At 44.9% G+C, this 20,410-nt stretch overlaps 3 protein-coding genes across 3 annotated transcripts; 1 reads left to right on the forward strand and 2 right to left on the reverse strand.

Moving 5' to 3' along the window:
- Positions 1-200: 200 nt before the first annotated feature.
- COA3 (cytochrome c oxidase assembly factor 3) lies at positions 201-1,343 on the reverse strand. Its single transcript, XM_004434424.3, has 2 exons — positions 1,106-1,343; positions 201-751 (listed from the first exon to the last, which is right to left on the reverse strand). The coding sequence occupies exons 1-2, from the start codon at positions 1,317-1,319 to the stop codon at positions 645-647; spliced, it is 321 nt and encodes a 106-aa protein (XP_004434481.1). The 5' UTR covers positions 1,320-1,343; the 3' UTR covers positions 201-644.
- Positions 1,344-1,701: 358 nt separating this feature from the next.
- CNTD1 (cyclin N-terminal domain containing 1) lies at positions 1,702-9,059 on the forward strand. The gene is made up of 7 exons (XM_004434423.2): positions 1,702-1,861; positions 5,337-5,412; positions 5,663-5,831; positions 6,775-6,937; positions 7,426-7,570; positions 8,212-8,308; positions 8,889-9,059. Exons 1-7 carry the CDS (start codon positions 1,702-1,704, stop codon positions 9,057-9,059), a joined length of 981 nt encoding a protein of 326 aa, XP_004434480.1.
- A 734-nt stretch (positions 9,060-9,793) lies between these two features.
- On the reverse strand, positions 9,794-20,410 carry BECN1 (beclin 1). Its single transcript, XM_087441259.1, has 11 exons — positions 19,892-20,410; positions 18,281-18,348; positions 17,091-17,149; positions 16,068-16,158; positions 15,825-15,961; positions 15,470-15,664; positions 14,466-14,612; positions 12,784-12,933; positions 12,211-12,271; positions 11,633-11,775; positions 9,794-10,596 (listed from the first exon to the last, which is right to left on the reverse strand). Exons 1-11 carry the CDS (start codon positions 20,016-20,018, stop codon positions 10,428-10,430), a joined length of 1,347 nt encoding a protein of 448 aa, XP_087297385.1. The 5' UTR covers positions 20,019-20,410; the 3' UTR covers positions 9,794-10,427.

The following is a 20,410-nucleotide window of genomic DNA, read 5'->3' on the forward strand; positions in this document are numbered from 1 at the left end:
AGTGACCTTCCTTCCCCCAAAACATGGTTCAGTTGCAAACAGTCCAGTGACCCACCATGATGTTGCCCTTAAATCAGGTGGAAAGATCTCATGGAAAAAGTAATTCTGGTTAAACATTTACGGCTACCTGGGGCAATACCACTGCTGCAGCTACTGCTTACGGAGCTTTCCAGTATGAAGTGTCAGCCCCAACACACTCATTTGACTCCAAGAGAGATGACTCAGTTTTTATTCTCAACCTGACCCCATTCTTCCCACTTTAGGCTCCAACACTGCACAGAGCTGCCACACCTATCCCCCATTAACAGCCCACCTCTGATCCTCCATCCTCCCAGTCCCTGGTAGGTGAAAGGGATAAACCACAAAGTCAGAAAACCTGGGAAAAGCTAAGGTCAGATACCTCTCAAACAAGGAAAGGAACTACAAGAAGGGCTCAGTCGCCACACACAGTGAGTGTGAGGTGGGCAATGTTCTCTTGACGATGGCCAAATGCATAAATCCCTGGCTTCTTGGGCTCAGTCATCATCCAACGTTAGTTAGGGCAGCGATGCTATCAGAAGGCTTCCATTTCTACAGGGTCAAGGAGCAACATCCATCACATGAAGGGGCTCCAGCAGGTTGGAGATGTGCGATGCCCATCTGGATTAGGGTCCTGATGTCCTTTCCAGAGCCCGGGCTCGAGCAGCTTTGACCTCATCCTCCAGCTCATCTAGAAAACGCTCCTGGGACACCGAGTAGAAGGTGTAACCATCTGGGGAGGTGGGTTCAGGAAGCCACTTAAAATATGTATGCACATTCCCTTTTCCTAGATTTGCTCCACCGCCCTTGTTAATCTCTCATCCTCCCAAATGAGTGATTCGATCTCCTGCCCTCTGCTCTTCTGAGCCCTGACCCCGACTCTGTTATTATTAATAAAGTATACTAAAAGAGCACCTTAAAATGACAAAGTAAGGCACATTAAACGCTTGGCTCTACGTTAGAAGTAGCCCAGACTTTCACAGCTCAGGTTCTCTCTGCCACCCCCACACCGCCCTCCTCCATGCTTCAGCTCCCCTTCCCCTGCCCCCATTTGCGGTCTCCCTGAGTCTACAGTGCGGACGGATACAAATAGCTAACACCAGGGCCCCGATGCCCAAGCCGGTGATGATGTTCCGGGTCCGCCGCTGTGGCAGCGTCTTCTGCCACTGGGCGAGCTGCACCTGCCGCATGAATTGCAGTTGCGCGGGAGTCAGCTTCTCCCGAGTCGGGTCGATGCGCCGAGCCGGAGGGGCCTCTCCACTCTTAGCATCGAGAGGGCCACCAGATCCCGACGCCGCCATGTTGCCGCTCCACCCTTCGCAGTCCCAGGACGCGAGGACTGCTGGGAAGCAGTCCTTGGCTGCCGCAGGGAAAGCTGGGAGTTGTAGTTCGCCTTTCTTTTACCGACAGAGTGCGGCTCTCCGCGCTTAGGGAAAGGGCGGGGGAGACGGGTAGAGGCCGTGCTTTCTGATTGGCTGAGGGGTCCGCGGCCGTTGGGGCGGGAAAAGGCTGTGGAGGGCTCGAGGCTGTGGTGGGAATTGGGTTTTCCTCAGACTTGAGGCGAGGACAAGCACACAGACGGGGACGAGGAATCCAGCGTGTGGCAGAAGACTCTAGAGAGAAACTAAGGGGGTCAGTTTAAGATCCAGTGAGCTATCCGGGTGCCCGAAAAGGCTTCTGAAAATGGACGGACCAAGATTGGCCTCCCTCGGTGACTTTCAGTTTGGAGCCGTGACCACCGAGACGATAGAAGACGCTCTGCTCCACTTGGCCCAGCAGAATGAGCAAGCAGTGCGGGAGGCTGCCGGCTGGACGGGCAGCTTCAGGGAGACCCGGATCGTGGGTGTGGATGCAGGGCAGGGAGCTGGGTTTATGGGAGACTGGGCATCTGTCTTTGAGGCGCCGGCCTTGACATTCAGTTTACTTTATTCATTCAAATAAGTCTTGTTAGTCCCTACTCTGTGCCAGGTGCTGGGGATATAGTGATGAACAAGACACACGAGCACCCTGCCCTTGATTTCAGCATGCATACCTGTTATCCACACTGCCTGAGATTGAAAGATGAAATAGAAATCTAGTCCCTGCTCTCAAAGCATGTATGATCTTTGGAGGATATTAGGACAAATCTGCAAGTGAATAGGTACAAGTATGGTTAGATACCTGACATACCAGATAAAACAAGCTTTTACCTGAAAAAGCTTTTATCTGGATTGAGAGGAGTGATGGAGTGAGGTGGGGGCAAGAAGAATTAAAGGAGTCCTCCAGGCCTCATGGCTTTTGAGGTAGGCTTTGAAGGAAGGATGACATTTTGGTTGGAGAAGGTGCAGAAGGGGGATAGCGTTTCTACCAGAAGGGGATAGCATGAGTAAAGCCATGGAAATAGGGAAGTACGATAGGAAGTACAATACGGTGAGTACAATGCCACAGGTTGGCCAGAGCATGTGGAATAGTGGAAATTAAGACTAGAGAGGTAGTTTGGAGACACTCCATGTGGAACTCTGAATGCTATACTTGGCTTAGTAGGAAAACAAGAAGGCATCGAAGGTTTTTAAATATGGGAGTGATATGACCGTAACCTTTTCCTTAGAAAAAATTATTTTGGCTGTGAGGTAAAGGATGGATTGGAGTAGAGAGAGAGGGGAGGTAGGTAGACCAGTGGAGTCAGTATTAGTAGTTTAGGTGATAGGGCAGAGAGAATGACAAGGGAGGATGGATTAGAAACATTTCAGAGGTGAAGTCTAGGGTTCTGCAATGGATGAATTTAAGAAGTGAAGAAGGCAAAGATTACTATGCCAAAGGGTCGATCCTAGGAGACTGGGAGTATAGTGGTGCCATTAAGAGAAACATACACATTCTTTTTTTTTTTTTTGGTGAGGGAGAGTGTCCCTGAGCTAACATCTGTGCCAATCTTCCTCCATTTTGTATATGGGATACCGCCAGAGCATGGCTTGATGAGCCGCAAGTAGGTCCGTGCCCAGGCTCCAAACCGGCAAACCCTGGGCGGCAGAAGCTGAGTGCGTGAACTTTACCGCTACGCCACCAGGCGGCCCCTACATGTACATTAAAAAAATAAAACAGGAGGAAATGTGACTTTTGTTTGAGAAAGACCATAGCTTTGGTTTTGGATCTACTCAGTTTCAGGTGCTTGTAGAACACCTAGAGGAAGGCTTCATTAACCCCCCCGCTTTTTTTCTTTTTGTGAGGAAGATCAGCCCTTGAGCTAACATCTATTCCCAATCCTCCTCGTTTTTTTCCCCAAAGCCCCAGTAGATAGTTGTATGTCACAGTTGCACATCCTTCTAGTTGCTGTATGTGGGACGCGGCCTCAGCATGGCCAGAGAAGCGGTGCGTTGGTGCGCGCCCGGGATCCGAACCCGGGCCACCAGTAGCGGAGCGCGCGCACTTAACCACTAAGCCACGGGGCCGGCCCTAAAGGCAGGTTTCTTTGGGCTGTTTAACAACTGTCAGAAGAGAGGTCAGAACTAGAGATAAAGGTTTGGGAGTTATCTCCATAAGGATACTGTTGAAACTGTGGCAGAGGATGAGCTCCTAGAGAGAGAAGAGAGAAGCAGGTCAAGGACAGTTCCTTGGGAAACATTTTGTGTTCAGGGAATTGGATTAGGAAGAAGAGCCATGAAGGAAATAAAAGGAGTGGTTGGGGAGATAGGAACAGAATCAAGAGACCTTTGGAAGCCAAGAGGAGAGTTTCAAGAAGGATGATGGTCAGCAGTTTCAGACGCTTCGGGGATATGAACAACGGGAATGAGGATTGCAAAAGGGCCATGAAATTGAACAATTTGGATATATTTGCTGACCTTTGAGATAATCATTTCAGCAAGTTGGGAAAACTAGAAGTCAAATTGCAGAACATTAGGGGGTGAATGATGAAGTATAAGCAGCAGGTGTAAGCAAGGCTTTCAAGAAATTTAACAGTGATGGAAACTAGTGAGATAGAGCCCTAGCTTAAGACGATAGAAGGGGGGCCTTTCAGTTAATAGCAGATCTGAGTATGTTTATAAGTGCAGGAGGTGGAGCCAGCACTGAGGGAGACGTGTAACCCTCATCCCTTCCCCCTAATTCAAGCTCAGTTTTCTTGGCAAATTAAAATGGAAAATAGAAACAACTGCCCAGATAATTCAGACAAAAACCAAAACAAAACCAAACAACTACATGCACATAAAAAAACAAGACAAAGAAATAAGGGCTAAACTCCAGCAAATAAAAGGACTGGCTGATAACACACAATTATGTGTTCTAGGGTATTTTGCTTAATTGCTTAACTAATTCTCTTCTGCACTGGACACTGCTAGCAGAGCTTTAATCTCTGTAATGATAAGGTTTTGTACATTTATCCATGTGTAATGTGTCGAGTAGATTGTTAAAGTGTCTTGTGCTAACTTGACTTTTATAATTTTCTTTTTTCGTAAGTCAAATCTTCTCTGAAGACATATGGTAATCTGACTGTGTAATTCTTTGCTTATCAGAGCTAAAAGTTACTAGTTCTGTAGGAGCTTTCTTTGTTAAGAACTAACATTTACTCTTGTTTCCACCCTCTAATGATATTGCAAACTAAATAGAATACTATCTGGGGCTGTTCTTTCAAAGAGAAACAGGCAGCCCAAATCTTGCCAAGGTATCTTCCCAATGACCCTCCCCTCCCCAAACTGGGCTATGTTCCCTGATTTAGCGGATGCTTCTTCAAAACAAGCCACTCCACAGTACCAAACTTGCTCCTGGGGAGAGGCTCAGCCGCCAAAGATTTACCCAACAAACGGTGGGTGGAGAGATGGTGTCCAGCTGTAAGGCGAATGGTGTTTGTAAAGCAATAGGAGTTCTCCAGAGGGTGGTTACTAAACAAACAGTGTTATAAAGAATATTGAAGCTCCAGGAGGGACCTTTCTGTTCCTGTCAACATTCCACTGAAAACAATATAGGGGTTAGGGTTTTTATCCATCCAAGAATCTCCCTTGAAGCTGGGGGTTCCCAGCATGGTGTAGAGGCCAACTAGACCAGCTGGTATGTTTGTGTGTAGCTGGCCAAACCTTTTATCAGCTGAGACCCACAGGAAGGCTCAAGGGTCACTGAGGGGGCTTGGTAAGCCCTTGTCTTTGGCACTCTGTCAGCCTCCTTTTCATACCTCTGATCTGCCTATTGGCAGCATAGGGAACTAAGCTCAGCTTAAGTTGTTTCAGTCTCATCTTTCTCACCTCCTGACCCTCTTCCCTTGGCCCCACCATGGCTTTTACACAATGCCAAGAGTTCACAGAGTGGTTTTGGTTGCACCTTGTGAATTAGGCTATTCTTTCCTGTTTTGGCAGAGTTTGTTTTTCTCCTGTCTGAACAATGGTGTCTGGAGAAATCTGTGAGCTACCAGGCTGTAGAAATCCTAGAAAGGTAAAGCCCTGAGCACACAGCCTTTGTGGGTGGTAACTCTCAGAATGGCTAATGTACCCAAACCTTTAAAAAAAGTACTAGTCGCCCCTTCCCATGAGGCCTGGTTTTACACCTTCTATTACCTGCAAATGTAAATTTCTTAGCCAGCAATTGATATTGGAGAGGATAAGACACAGCATAGTTTGAAGCACTAACTCCCTTTAGTTTGAGTGGGTGTGCATTGTTTACTCTCCCCTTCTCTTCTTTATAGGTTTATGGTTAAGCAGGCAGAGAACATTTGCAGGCAAGCCACAATCCAGCTGAGAGATAAGACAGAGCCTCAGAATTGGAAGGCTCTGAAAGAACAGCTTTTCAACAAGTTTATCCTGCGTCTTGTGTCATGTGTTCAGCTGGCAAGCAAACTTTCCTTCCACTACAAAGTAAGGAGCTAGGGTCACTCATGGGCATCTGAGTGTTGGAAAGAAACCAGCTCATCCGAAGGTGACTGTGAGAAACCTAGGCTAGGTGATACTACTCATGTGGAAATTCCAGAGTATAATTATGCTTCTAAGCATTCCTCCTACACACACACACACACACACACACACACAGTCACACAGAGGCGGCTATTAAACAGCCTGAAGTTCTGTTCCCAAAGTATAACTGCTGGACAGATGCCATTATTCATACAGGTCACCTTTCGTCCCCTTGGACTCAAGGACAGTTTACATAAGGTGTCTGAATTGCCAACATACCTATCAGTATTAAAGGCAAACTATTACATTTATAAAGGATAAAATGTTTCCACATCACTACCCAATGCTTGTATAGTAAAATATCATTCATTCAACAAATATTTATTGTCTTATATGGCCAGATGCTGCGCTAGATGCCATGGCTACAACAGTAAAAATATTGTCTGTGCTCTCAAGGAATTTATTATCTAATGGGAGAAGAGACATAGGCAAATAATGTGAGAAACTGCTCGGATCGGTGTAAACACAGAGGGCTATGAATGTACCTCATCAGCCTTGGAGAGTCAAGGACATGTATTTAGAGAAAATGACTCCTTGCAAGGGTGGGTAGGTGGGAGAGTGGGTCCTAAGGGAAAAGGGCGAGGAGGTAAGGAAAGCAGAGAGGGGAGGCAGAGGACAAAGAGATCAGATACAGGAAACAGCATGTATAGCAGCCTGGAGAGCATGGTGGGTTTGGGAACTGCAGTAATTCTATATGACAAGCGTAGAGTGTAAGGGGGAATTACTGAGAGAAAAGATGAGACGAAGGGCATGGGCTGGATTGTGAAGGGCCTTATATATACTATGCCAAGACGTATGACCTTCACTCTGACACCCTTCTCTCCCTCTCTGTTTTTTCTTTGCTCAGATAATCAGCAACGTTACAGTCCTGAATTTCCTCCAGGCTCTGGGATATCTACACACTAAAGAAGAACTGCTGGAGTCAGAGCTTGATGTTTTGAAGTCCCTGAACTTCCAAATCAATCTGCCTACTCCCCTGGCATATGTGGAGATGCTCCTGGAGGTTTTAGGTGCTTTATGAAGTGTCAGGGAATGTGGGTTGAAGTCTTCCATAGAAGGCAATAAGAATGTGCCCAGGGGTTTGGGGGCAGTAAGCAGAAACCGCCAATGAGGAACAGTAGGAAGCCTGGGATGACTGAGGAAAGTGTTCCCTCTGGTACTTATCAGGGGAGGAAACTCAGGGCTCAGCACCTGGCTTCTATCTGGACTCACTAGGCACTCTCTTACTGCAAGATCAAAGAGTTGACTTTAGAGAGCAGCATGAGATAAGAGGGGAACAAACAAATATACTTTAATTGTATAGATACTGTAGATGGAGGTTTCTCTACCTCTCCCTTTGTCCTTTAAAACTGACCTCCAGCGAAAGAGGTTTCATACAGTAGAACATAGCAACCAGGAAGCACATTAGCAGTTCAACAGCTTTATGTCACATGACAACCATGATTATGATCAGAGAAGACCCACATAGTGATCTTTACCACGTCCATGCTCCGTCTAGGATACAATGGCTGTTTGGTCCCAGCCACCCAGCTGCATGCAACCTGCCTGACCCTACTCGACCTAGTCTATCTTCTACGTGAACCCGTATATGAGAGCCTGCTGAGGGCTTCAATTGAGAACTCCACACCCAGTCAGCTGCAAGGGTAAGGCAAGTGCTTACGGTAGGCTCCTACCAGAAACAGGGAGTTGGGAACATTACCACAAGAACTTGGGGAATGTAATTAACCTAGCAAGGCCTCCAGTCCACAGATAACCTGCACAGGTTACCTGGTTCTAATTAACTTCCAATATGTTGCTTGAATGCAGATGACTGAGCTCAATCAGCAAACCCCTAAAGGCTTTTACTTTTAAATTTAAATGACTTCAAGTAATTAACATACTTTCTTTCCTAGTTCTTCCTTTATAGCTGTTTATAATTTGAGATTACTGGATTCCTTTTATAGTCACTTAGTAAAAAAAGCCAGTCACAGGATTGCAACTTGGACAAAAGTGTTTGATTACGATAAAGTCAGACTGGTAAAAAGCCTCACAGTTACATTTGTTAGGGAGACGGAACAACAAAAGGCCTATAAACCACTTAGACACAAGGCTCATGTTTTAATGCTATTTGAGTTGGGGGAGGTTGGGGGAGGGAGTCAATTAGCTATTACTTGCCCATTTCCTTCCATGTCTAAAAAATCCAAGATAGATCAACATAACCAACTCATAGTTGAAGTCCCATGACCCTAGGATTTAGATCAAGTTTCATTCTAGCTCCAAAATTAATATGGTTTTAATCACTCAGGGAAAAGTTTATTTCAGTGAAGGAAGACTTCATGCTGTTGGCAGTAGGAATCATTGCAGCAAGTGCTTTCATCCAAAACCATGAGTGCTGGAGCCAGGTATGCACCACTGAGCAGGACCAGCATGGTCAGAATTCATTTAATAGAAAGCATTCTCCCATTAGTTAAAGGAAAACAGAAGACAACCTATAAAAGATAAGTGCCAAGACCCAGGTGTAGGATGAATGAGCAGGATTTGGGAGAGGAAAACTACAGTAGGACTGAAGAGTGTTCTCCAGTTTTCCTCTTATGAATTTGGAAATGGAGGCCCAAGTTCAGCTTCTTTATTTCCCTTTATGATGATAATCTACTACTATGTTCAAGTCCAATGAGTATATCCTCCCAAATAGAGAAAATGTCAAGGCCCAAATATCCCTCTCATATTTCACAGAACTTCCTCCAGCAGAGTGAAATCTCTAGCAGAAACTTTCCACACTAACACTATCAGGGCAAAGGTATCCTAATGTAATTTGGCCATTGGCAAACACTGGAACCTGGATTTAATCTTCTGAATACAGAGAAACGAAAAAATTTACATTTGGCTTGAGAGAATAGCCCAAACAATGTATCTGTGCATGAAAACATGTTGAGATTATTTAGTAATTATTTAGTAATAAGAAATCTGTCTCCATTTCTGAAGGTTGTGGAGCATTTGCGGAGCATCACTGGCATTGCCTTGGAGAGCATTGCTGAGTTCTCTTACGCAATCCTGACTCACAGCGTGGGAGCCAACACTCCGGGGCCACAGCAGGCTGTTCCTCCCCACCCGGCGGCCAGAGCTCTGAGAGCTGCTGCTTCTTCCAACACATGAAGCAGGCTGAATCCGCCAAATATAAACAGCCTTCCGTCACTGCACTCATCCCTCCCTTTATTTCCTTTCATACTCAGAGTACAAAGTTCCAAGTATCTTTTGAACTGTATTTTGTATTTCAACTTCATGCTTATTTTTCTTCATCAGAGAAAGAGTTAAGGTGGACAACAATGTCCATTTTGTATCAGACTGAAATTGTCAAAGAGCTGGGGGGAGACAGAATATTAGTGAAGTTGGTTCACTTTTGTTTAACAAGATATTTATGGCTTTTCTTTAACCGTTAATTAAAGAGAGAACATCAGACATGGAGATTAGTATTAACCAGGGGCTCAAAAAACGATACCATCTGGATGACCTTGACTGAGCACCAAGAAGGCATCCTTTATTTCCCCTTAAAGTTAGTTTAACATCTCTGTTCTGTTTTTTGTTGTTGTTCTTTTTTTTTTTTTTTTTAATTTTTTGTTTATTGCAGTAACATTGGTTTATAACATTGTAAAAATTTCAGGTGTACATCATTGTACTTCTATTTCTGCATGGTCTGTTCTGTTATTGAGACCTACACAAATAGGGCTTCCTCTACAGCTCTCTATTTTCACTAAAGTCTTTTTTAAAACAACAACAAAAACTAACCCATCTCTAAACTTGTTTCCACATACCCGCACGTGGACTCAATTCTCCCAGAATACAAAGTACTCTATTTTACTTAAAGAAAAACCAAACAGTGCACCTCTGGGCAGTTATCAGATTGCAGTAAATCTTTTATTACAAATAATGAAATCTCTCCATAATGTCCCAAACAGTATCAAACACCATTTCATATCTCTAACACAGAGCAGAGTAGGCATTTAGTACTAGAACTGAGTGAGGAGAAGTGTTAAATTTCAAGCTTCTGATCACATCACATGGTGACCAAAGCTTATATGTCGTTTTCTCACGTTATCCAACTGTGTGTCTCACACATCTTTTCATCTCAGTGGAGACAAAAGTTTATATTTCATATTGTAAGTTCAGGAAGTTGAGAGAGAGACAATCCAGTGAAAACATATCAATCTCAATTCAACTCAGTTAAAAAAAAACAAAAGCAAACAAATTAGTTTTTTTTAAGGGGAGAGAGGGAAAGGAAAGCGTGGAGTTAAGAGTCAAAACTATGACAAAGGCTGGTAGCTATACATGGCATGCTGTAGTTCTGGAAACTATCAGTCATATGATATTTTAAAATAAAGTGGCTTTTGTGGATTTTTTCTTTTTTGGTATTGTAAACATGTGCTGTTTAATAGTACCCGAATTTAATTTAAAACATTTTTTTTTTGCAAACAAAACAAAATTTAAAGCCTTTAAGGCAAACATCCCTCCAAGGAAAAAAGAAAGTCATTTGTTATAAAACTGTGAGGATACCCAAGCAAGACCCCACTTAAGATTCGTCAGCATGAACTTGAGAGCTTTTGTCCACTGTTCCTCCGAGTTAAACTGGGTTTTGATGGAATAGGAGCCGCCGCTGCCTCCTGTGTCTTCAATCTTGCCTTTCTCCACATCCATCCTGCAGATGGACACAGCAGAGCTCATTAGTAACTGAGATCTGAGTTAAGTCAGTTCAGGCAAATGGGCAGGGACTTGATCACAGGACCATTCACGTCATTTTATCTATTAAAGAACTCTTGGCGAGGAATGGTAGTGTATTTTGGATTTGCTTGAAAGCCAAAAACCAAGAAGGCTGTCACAAGAGCCTCATTGTCATTTTGGAGTACAGGGACAGGACACACACCCAACAGATGAGAAGCCTGGAGCAGAGGGTCAGTGAGGGTTACAGTACTCCTCACTGTTTTCCTAAGGCATCCCTGAACTCATGGGGAGAGAAGGGAGGCAGAAGAAAAAAAATGCTTTGTTTGCGGTGATAGAAGCAGTTCAGCCTTACTCTCTCGAACTAAGGTCTCCATCCATCACTGGGCTCCTACAAAATTTGACCAAAGGAAGCATTCCTGTATATTTCCAAGGGCTTAAGGGAAAAACCTTTCTGAGCTCTGCACCAAGAACATCCCCCAAATCATCTAAGACAACATTCTTTTTCTCCAGGGAGCAGGTGGTCACATTCTGTCCTGCTTGCAGTGTTAGTTCAGTCTTTTTTTTTTTTTTTTTTGTAAGGAAGATCAGCCCTGAGCTGAAATCCATGCCAACCCTCCTCTTTTTGCTGAGGAAGACTGGCTCTGAGCTAACATCCATCGCCAATCCTCCTCCTTTTTTTTTCTCCAAAGCCCCAGCAGATAGTTGTATGTCATAGCTGCACATCCTTCTAGTTGCTGTATGTGGGACGCGGCCTCAGCATGGCCCGAGAAGCGGTGCGACGGTGCGCGCCCGGGATCCGAACCCGGGCCGCCAGTAGTGGAGCGCCGGCACTTAACCGCTAAGGCACGGGGCCGGCCTATTAGTTCAGTCTTTGTCCATCAGTGTCATGTAATTTTGCACCATTTTCTGCTTTCCCACCATTTATACTATGTTTTGCCTCCATTCTTAGTGTCCCTCCAATTCTGCTCAATCTGGTCCTACTCTAGGTTCCTTCAGCATTAGGGGATACTGACCTGTAAGGAAGACAAAAACGTGTCTCGCCTTTCTCAACCTCTTCTTTAAACTGTTGCACACAGTCCAGGAAAGCCACCATTGCATGGTCAAACTTGTTGTCCCAGAAAAACCGCAACCCACCAGAACAGTATAATGGCAGCTCCTGCCCAAGAAGAGAGAACTGACTGTGGGTGTGGCACCAGACAGGCTACCAGGATTGTTCCCAATCCTATCAATCTCTCAAGTCATGTTCGTCTGTATTCCACTGGAAACAGTAACCCTAGGCAAACAACAATGCATTAGAACTGTTTCATTATCAATGGAAATGTTTTAAACATTTACCTCACAGTGATTCCTTCCCCATCCTAGGGCACACATTCTCCTCTGACCTGCCCATATCCCTTCTCAACAGACTGTAAAAACCTGATTTTCTCTTCAGGCCTCAAAGAGCTAATCCTGAACTAGACCAGACACTAGCTTTTCATAAGATATCTCAGTCTAAGAAAGAAACTGAATAACGCCATTATCAAAAGTAAACCATTTCGTTAGGAGGTATAAGAATTCTGTATTCCAGTGAAAATGGAGCTTCCCAGAGTACCTTAGATTTGTCTGTCAGAGACTCCAGATATGAATGGTTTCCATAGGGAACAAGTCGATACCTAAAATGGAGATGTAGACAGAGATGCATATAGGACTCCTCCTAAAATAACTATTGGGATATAATCACCCAATGATTTTCAGTCTTTATCCTACCCAAGAACCCCTTTTATTGTTATCACTCCTCTCTCTTACCTCCCCATGGGCTCCATGATTAAAAGATTTTTTTTTACCAAACTAACTACAAATAATTGTCTGGGGGCCTTTTATAGACAAATGTATGTTTTGGTTTAGATTTAGAAACAAAAAGTGAAAGTAGCTTGAGGAACACTAAGGTTCTGAAGACAATAGGTTGGGGACGACTGCTATGTCATGTAGCTCAAGGGCTGCTCAATCAGCGGAAAGAGCCCTGTGGTAAGGGGAAACCAGGAGCAGACAGGTCTCCACAGACAGAAAACTACTCCCAGTCTGTTGGAAGCAAGAGTTCCTGCCATAGTGGAGAGCAGTACCAGGCTGGAGATACAGATTATATCAAAGGCACCCCACACTTCCAAGATAGGGCTGCATGTCTTACCTCTGAAATTTCAGACCCATCTTATTGGCCAGCGCATGGAGCAGCAATACTGTCTGGCCCCAAGCAGCATTAATCTCATTCCATTCCACAGGAACACTGGGCAGGCGACCCAGTCTGAAGTTATTGATTGTGCCAAATTGTCCACTGTGCCTATAGAAGAAGGCAGAAGGGCAGAGAAAAATATAGAATTTTAAAATTATAGGAGAATTTTAAAACTTAGCAAATTCTGAAACTTCCTGCTCTCACCTAAAACCTAGCATAAATCTCTCTCCTTATCTCTAGATTCATATATCCAAGCTCTACTTCATACTTCAAATACATGTCTAAAATGTGAGTCATCATCTTTCTCTCTGCTGCTCAGACGCCAAAGCAGAAACCTGGGCGTCACCCTTGAATGCTCTCTCTCAGCTCTTTCCCCCAAAAACCCACCAAGCTCTGTTGATCTCCCTCCTAAGTCTCTTTTTTTTTTTTTTTTAAACTTTATTTATTTATTTTTCCCCCAAAAGCCCCAGCAGATAGTTATATGTCATAGTTCCACATCCTTCTAGTTGCTGTATGTGGGACGCGGCCTCAGCATGGCCTGAGAAGCGGGTGCGTCGGTGCGCGCCCGGGATCCGAACCCTGGCCGCCAGCAGCGGAGTGCGTGCACTTTAACCGCTAAGCCACGGGGCGGGCCCTCCCTCCTAAGTCTCTTAAATCTGTTACTTCTCTTCAAACTCAGTGCCACTTTATCTTTTCCTGTTTAGATTCCTGCTGACAAGTCTCCTTACCAACAACACTGCCCTCTTCCCCCGAGTCATTTCTCACATTGCAGGTAAAGCTTTCATTCCCAAATGCAAACGTACTTAAGTCACTTCCCTGCCTACGTTTCAGTGGCTCTCACTGCCTTTTAGTTAAAGTCCAAATCCCTTAATGAGGCCTACAAGATTCTTTAGGAATTTGTAACTCCAGTTTCATACCCTGTCATTCTTCCCTTTACACTCAATCTCCAGGCACATTCGGCTCTTTTCAGTTCTCCGAATTTACCACTCCCACTGTCCTCTGTTTCTTTGCACATGGTGTTCTCTCTGCCAGGAACAACCCCCTTCTTCTGCAGACTTCTACTTCACACCTCAGCTTAAACATCAACCTCCTCTGGGAAAAACTTTCCATGCACCCTCCCCAAATGGGTGAAAGTGGCCTCACGTGTTCCCAGGGCACCCCAGGTTTACCATTATCACACTGTATTGTGATTGTCTACTACTTATCCATCTCTTCCACGAGATCATAAGCAACTAGAAGGCAGAATGGACATTGTTTGCTGTTGCCCTCCTAGTTCTTAGCACAGTGCCTACCACAGAGTAGACGCTCAACAGATACTAGTTAAATGGATAAAAAGTTGAATAAATTAATACATGAATGACCTAGGGGTAAAAAATCAGCAACAGGCAAATGACCAGATTTTCATGTGGCTGGAGGGCTCAGAGCTTTCCCTTTCCTTGAAAGAGTGGCAGTCACCAAGCTCTAGAATTCCAATCCCCCGATTGTGCCTATCCCATCAGAAGGAATGAAAGAAACCTGGATGGGGTGAAGATGACATACAGTCCTATTTTGTGGGAGGTGGGCATCCTGGCTTAGTGGTCAACAGCTAAGGTCCAGATATGCAGTGCTTCCCAGACCTCCTCACCCCCAGCCCTCATTACCAGATGTGGAAGGTCGCATTAAAGACATTGGTTTTCTTCAGCTTGTCCAGCTGCATCTGGGCATATCGCATCTGGTTTTCTACACTCTTCAGCTCATCATCCAGTTCTAGCTGTTGTCGTTTAAATTCACTGTATTCCCTCTGATACCTGTGAGCAGCCAAGGTGGCCATTGAAGGCTGTTAGTTTGGGGGCTAATCTTTCTCTCTCATCACCCCTCTTAACGATTTAGTGATTATGGTTACATAATCTACATATGAATCTAGTGATTATGGTTACATCTAGTTACAGCATCTTTTATATTTGGCATAGATCACACTCAAAGGAACAGCCCTAGTTGTATTGCCTGGGAGGGACAGAAATGTCTCAAATTCCCACTGCCCATATGCAAAATGTGGAGGAAACCAGAGCTCTCCCAAACCAGGACCAAACACCTCTTGGATTTCTGATCTTTTCCAGAAATGAGGTGAGGGGGTCCAGAGCGACTCCTTCCACGAACTGGCCATAATTAGACTTCTCTAACTTCAATTCTGTATGCTTACTGTCCTTTAAAGAGGTAGTATACACCATTTCCAATGGAACTTGTTACACTACTCTGTGAAAAACTTAACTTTTTTCTTTGTCCTTCACCTCCCTAACTTTAGTTAGTGTGGACACTGTCTCCCCTATTAGACAGAGGGTTCTCTCAGGTCAGAGCACCGATGAAATTTCTGAGCTGGGAAAGAATGAATGTAGGCCAATATGCTCATCTTTCTAGAAGAGGATGCTGAGTTCAGCAGCTGACTTACCCAAATGAGCCCACTTAATCATGCTGACCCTTCATACATAACGCTCCCAACAAATCTCTAGAAACAGGGCCTGGAAACAATATGCAGGATCCGGAGCAGACACGCTGCTGAATGACAGCCACTGCAGCTTACAAACTAACCAGACAAATTCAGCTGGAAGCCATCACCTTCCCTAGAGCCCTGAGGGCAGGAAGCCAGAAGAACAGGGTGATCACTCACTGAGCTTCCTCCTGATCCAGTCTCTCAGCCTCCGCCTGGACCTTCTCAAGATTTTCTGCCACTATCTTACGGTTCTTTTCCACATCTTCTAGCTCCTGGATCAGTCTCTCCTCCTCCAATGCCAGCTCCTTTAGCTCCAAGTGTAGCTGTTCACTGTCATCCTCGTGCATTTGCTCTAAGATCTCCAAACAGCGTCTGCCAAGGACACAGGCAGAGTATACTTACCAGGGGGAACCTGTTATTCTGTTTACCTGAGTGGAGCATAGCTCCTGCGTAAGGGCCAAGCAGTCTCAGAGCAGTGACAGCTCTAAAACCCATATCTCAGTTTCCAGGCCCTTGCTCTGGAGGCACTCACTTGTAGTTCTGACACTCATTTTCAGTGACGTTGAGCTGAGTATCCAGCTGGTCTAAAAGAGTATCTGTGCATTCCTCACACAGTGGGTGATCCACATCTGTCTGGCCTGACATGATGTCAAAAAGGTCTCCAGTGACCTGGAAGTGTCGGAGAGTCACGGTAGGACCTGCCCCATGCTATCTGCCCACCCATCCCCTCTACCAGCCAGGCCCATTGCTTGATGCTGGAATGAGGCTGACTTGCCTTCAGTCTTCGGCTGAGGTTCTCCATGGTGCCTCCATCGGATGCCTCCCCAATCAGAGTGAAGCTGTTGGCACTTTCTGTAGACATCATCCTGCAGACAGCCCCCCGCCCACGGGCCACATGAGGGAGCAGAGAGGCCTCCTCCACCTACTGCAGTGCCAGTGGCAGAGACTCTCAAGCACTGGCTGAGGGGCCTCAAGGTGTATACCCACTCCTAGCCTGACTGACCTCCCAAGGGTACCTCTCTCCCAAGGGAAGGCCATTTGGTCTTCCACTGGGGCACTCAGCACAAAGGTTGGCCTGGATGAACTAAGGAGGGAGAGGGAGCTTCTAAAACTGATATGTATGTGTCTATAGTAGAAAAGGAAGGAGAATCAGGAAAGATAATTTTTTAATACTACACCCCTAGCCAGCCACCTTCACATGCATCAATAACTAAGAACCTGAACATCTAACAACATTTACTATTTTAAAACTTTTCAAAAGCCCATCTCTCTTTTTTTAATTTTTTTTTTGGTGAGGAAGATTCTCCATGAGCTAATATCCATTGCCAGTCTTCCTCTTTTTTTTGCTGAGGAAGATTGGCCCTGAGCTAACATCTGTGCCCATCTTCCTCTGTCTTGTATATGGGATACCGCCACAGCATGGCTTGACGAGAGGTGCATAGGTCCATGCCCAGGATCCAAACCTGTGAACCCCGGGCCGCCAAAGTGAAGTGCGCCAACTTAACCACTACGCCACCAGGCTGGCCTCCCATCTCTTTTATTAGTCAATCTCTTCCTCAACTTTTCTCACTTCTTTATCTTGAGCGCTATTGTCCCTTCCCACTGTGCAAATGACTATATGAAAAACTCAATACTGGAAGGTGATGGGCCAGGTATAAAGGGATACATCTTTTCTGGAAGAGCCAAAAGGCTAGGTGATGATTCATCTACATCACCTGGCTCCAGGTCTCAATTCTGGGTTCAGTTAAAATTCTACTGGCCTTTGGCAAGGAACAGGGGGCTGAGGAATAGTAGGCACCTGGCTGGGGGGATGAATCTGCGAGAGACACCATCCTGGCGAGTTTCAATAAATGGCTCCTGGGAAGGAAATAAGAGGGCATTAGAACTCTGGCATCTTAGAGGTAGAGTCTATTTCCCAAACACCCCAGAACTATGTGGCTTTATCCTTGATTGGTAACCACAAGACTTGATAAACCACAGAGACATAAGAAATGGGTATAGGGCCAGCCCCGTGGCTTATCGGTTAAGTGCGCGCACTCCGTTGCTGGCGGCCCGGGTTCGGATCCCGGGCGCGCACCGTCGCACCACTTTTCCCGCCATGCTGAGGCTGCGTCCCACATACAGCAGCTAGAAGGAGGTGCAGCTATGACATACAACTATCTACCGGGGCTTTGGGGGAAAATAAATAAATAAATAAAATTATAAAAAATAAAAAAATAAAAAAAAAAAAAAAAGAAATGGGTATTATCTAGCCAATCCTTGGATAGACAGGACCCCTGGTATAGACACACCCTAAATTCCATTTGATTTTTTGTGGGGTAAAGCATTTCCTAACTGTTACACTCTATCATAGTTAAATTTGCATTTTCTCAACACTTACCAGTCAGGGGTAGGGGAGAGAATACCCTAAATCATGGCACAAGGAAAAAGCCAGATCAGACTGCAATGAAGTCTGCCATAGCATAGAACAAGGTAGACAATTTATGTTTTCAATACTTTGACATAATTTGTATATCAAAATCTTATGACATCTATCTTTGGCAATGAAAATTATCACTGATGTTATCAGTTTAAAGATGACGTGTTCTCTAACACTGACAATCCTTTCTGGCTAGGGTAATCACACAATTCGCTGTCCAAACCAAGATACTTTTGAGAATGGAGAGGAACGGATACTAATAATTAGCTAGGACAACAGATGTAAACCAGGAATGCCCTGGGACGACCTGGACACACAGGTCATCCCATCTTCCACCTATAACGGCTTATAATTCTACTTCAGATAAAGAAGAGTCTCCCTCCGTATTTTCGAATGGATACCTCATTCAGTAACCCTGTGACCTCAGGTGCACTTCTGTACCTCCAATGATTCATAGTGGCCTGATCATGTAGAATGTCTCTTATTAACTAGACATCCCCAAGGTCTGAGGGCTCTAGAAGCACCAAGTACCCTACAGAAATCTAGTTTGCATTCCAGTGTTTTCATACCTCTCCTGAGTTAGCCTCTTCCTCCTGGGTCTCTCCTGGTTTCACCTGGGCTGTGGCAAGTAATGGAGCTAAGGACAAGGAAAATATTGAGTCAGAAAGAGTCTTATCGAAGTAGGAACATGTATGAAAGTATAGGAAAAGAATCACAAATATCCTCCTCATTACCCCTACCGCCCCTTTTTCTTAAAGTACCATTTCCCCTTACCCCCATTAAATTAGATTAAGGAATTGTTAATTTTTTCCAGTATAATGGCATCATGATTCTGTTTTTAAAAAGACACCTTATCTTTCAAAAATACTTACTAAAATATTTGTAGTATTTATATGTTTGAGATTTGCTTCAAAACAATTCGAAGTGGGAGGGAAATGGATGGGGCTGTAGATGAAACATGACTAAATAAGCACTGATAACTTGAAGATAGGTGATGGGTACGTGGAGGTTCATTACATACTCTGAAGTTTTCCATAACAAAAGTTAACATCCCCTTTCCCCCAGAATAACTGGGAAGGAACATGAAGGAACTTTCTGGGAAGATGAAACCTTTCCACATCACAATGATCTGAGTTATATGAGTATATCCATTTGTCAAAAATGCACAGCTAAGACTCGTACATTTCAATGCATGACAATTTACCTTTAAACAAAGAGGTAAAGAACAAAATAATTGAGTGGGGATGGGAGGTGAGTGGAGGTATAGCGAAGACAAGAATGGCAGAATGTGGCTAACTGTTGAAGCTGGGTGATGGATACGAGGGAGCTCATTATGCTATTCTCTTCATTGTATGTTTTAAATTTTCCATAATAAAAAGTTATAAATATATGCAGAGTTCCCCTCAAAAAAGAGAAATCAGGCAGTAATAATAATAGCTAACATTTATTGAGTACTATTTGCCCAGCATATTCCTAAGTATTTATATTCTTTGTCACATTTGATCCTTACAACTACTTTGAGGTCGTTTTATATTTTACAGATAAAGAAACCAAGAAACCAGGGCTTAGAGAGGTGAAGTAACTTGCAAAAAGTCATTCAGCTAGTAAACGACAGCCAGGATTTAAATCCAAGCAGGCTGAATCCAGACCCAGGAGCTTATTTAAACTGCCTAGTCGGGCTTTTCTTTTTTCTTTCTAACCTCATCTCACATCTTGGGACTTTGGGACTCTGTTCCTCCACTTACCAGCTGTTGGCCACTGGGTAAGTCACTTACCCCCTCTGGGCCTCAATTCCTCATCTGTAAAATGACAATGAATGTACTACTCCATAGGAGTTATTGCAGGGACTAAATCAAGTAATGCATGTAATGTACTTGGTATATAGGAAGTCAGCAGCAAATGTTTATTATTATATATATACATATTCCTTTAATCTGAAACAGCAGGAACAGAAAACTAAGGCCCTTTCCTTGCTATAGAAAGCTCTCAGAAGCACACACTGTCAGAACTCCTTTATGTTCCTGATAAGAAAACAGGGAGCCAGACAGATGAAATGACTTTCCCAGGTTCACACAGCAAGTCTGCAACAGACTACACAGATAACCACCTTAAGACCTACATCTCCAAAGCTGCCCACTTTCCACGATCTTGACCACCCTCTCTCCAAGGGTCTCGCTGACCTGTGAGCTCCTGGATGGTGACACGGTCCAGGATCTTGAAGCTCGTGTCCAGTTTCAGGGGCTGGCTGCAGCGCTGGCACACGAAGCTCACTTGCATGGTGCTGCTGGACGTCTTAGACCCCTCCATCCCTGCAGCGGTGGAGAGGAAGCGATGTACGGGAGAATCGGCGCCCTTGATCCCCCGGCCCGCGGCTACCACCTGCCCTGCTGGTGTGGTGAAAGGGGAAAATCCCCGCCTGCGCCGTTCCCTCTAGGAGTGCTGATACCAGGCGGACCTGCTTCCGGGCCAGCCCCGGCAAAGGCAGTTTACAGCCCAGAGTCAAGGAGGGGCTGCAATGCGGGCCGTCAGGGTTCCCAGGCTCCCTTCTAAGGTCGCGGTTCAGCCCCTGACGCTCTTCACCTCGGGACCCGAAGCCCGCCACCTTGGTCCGGTCTACCGCGGGGGCACTGCGGCCTCAGGTCTGTCCCGGAGCGAAGCCTCTAGGACTGCCATCGCCCAGTCCTCAGCTGCTTCCTGGT

The sequence above is a fragment of the Ceratotherium simum genome, chromosome 16 (assembly GCF_057802395.1).
Source record: "Ceratotherium simum simum isolate JZ-2026a chromosome 16, ASM5780239v1, whole genome shotgun sequence".
NCBI classification, from domain to species: domain Eukaryota; kingdom Metazoa; phylum Chordata; class Mammalia; order Perissodactyla; family Rhinocerotidae; genus Ceratotherium; species Ceratotherium simum.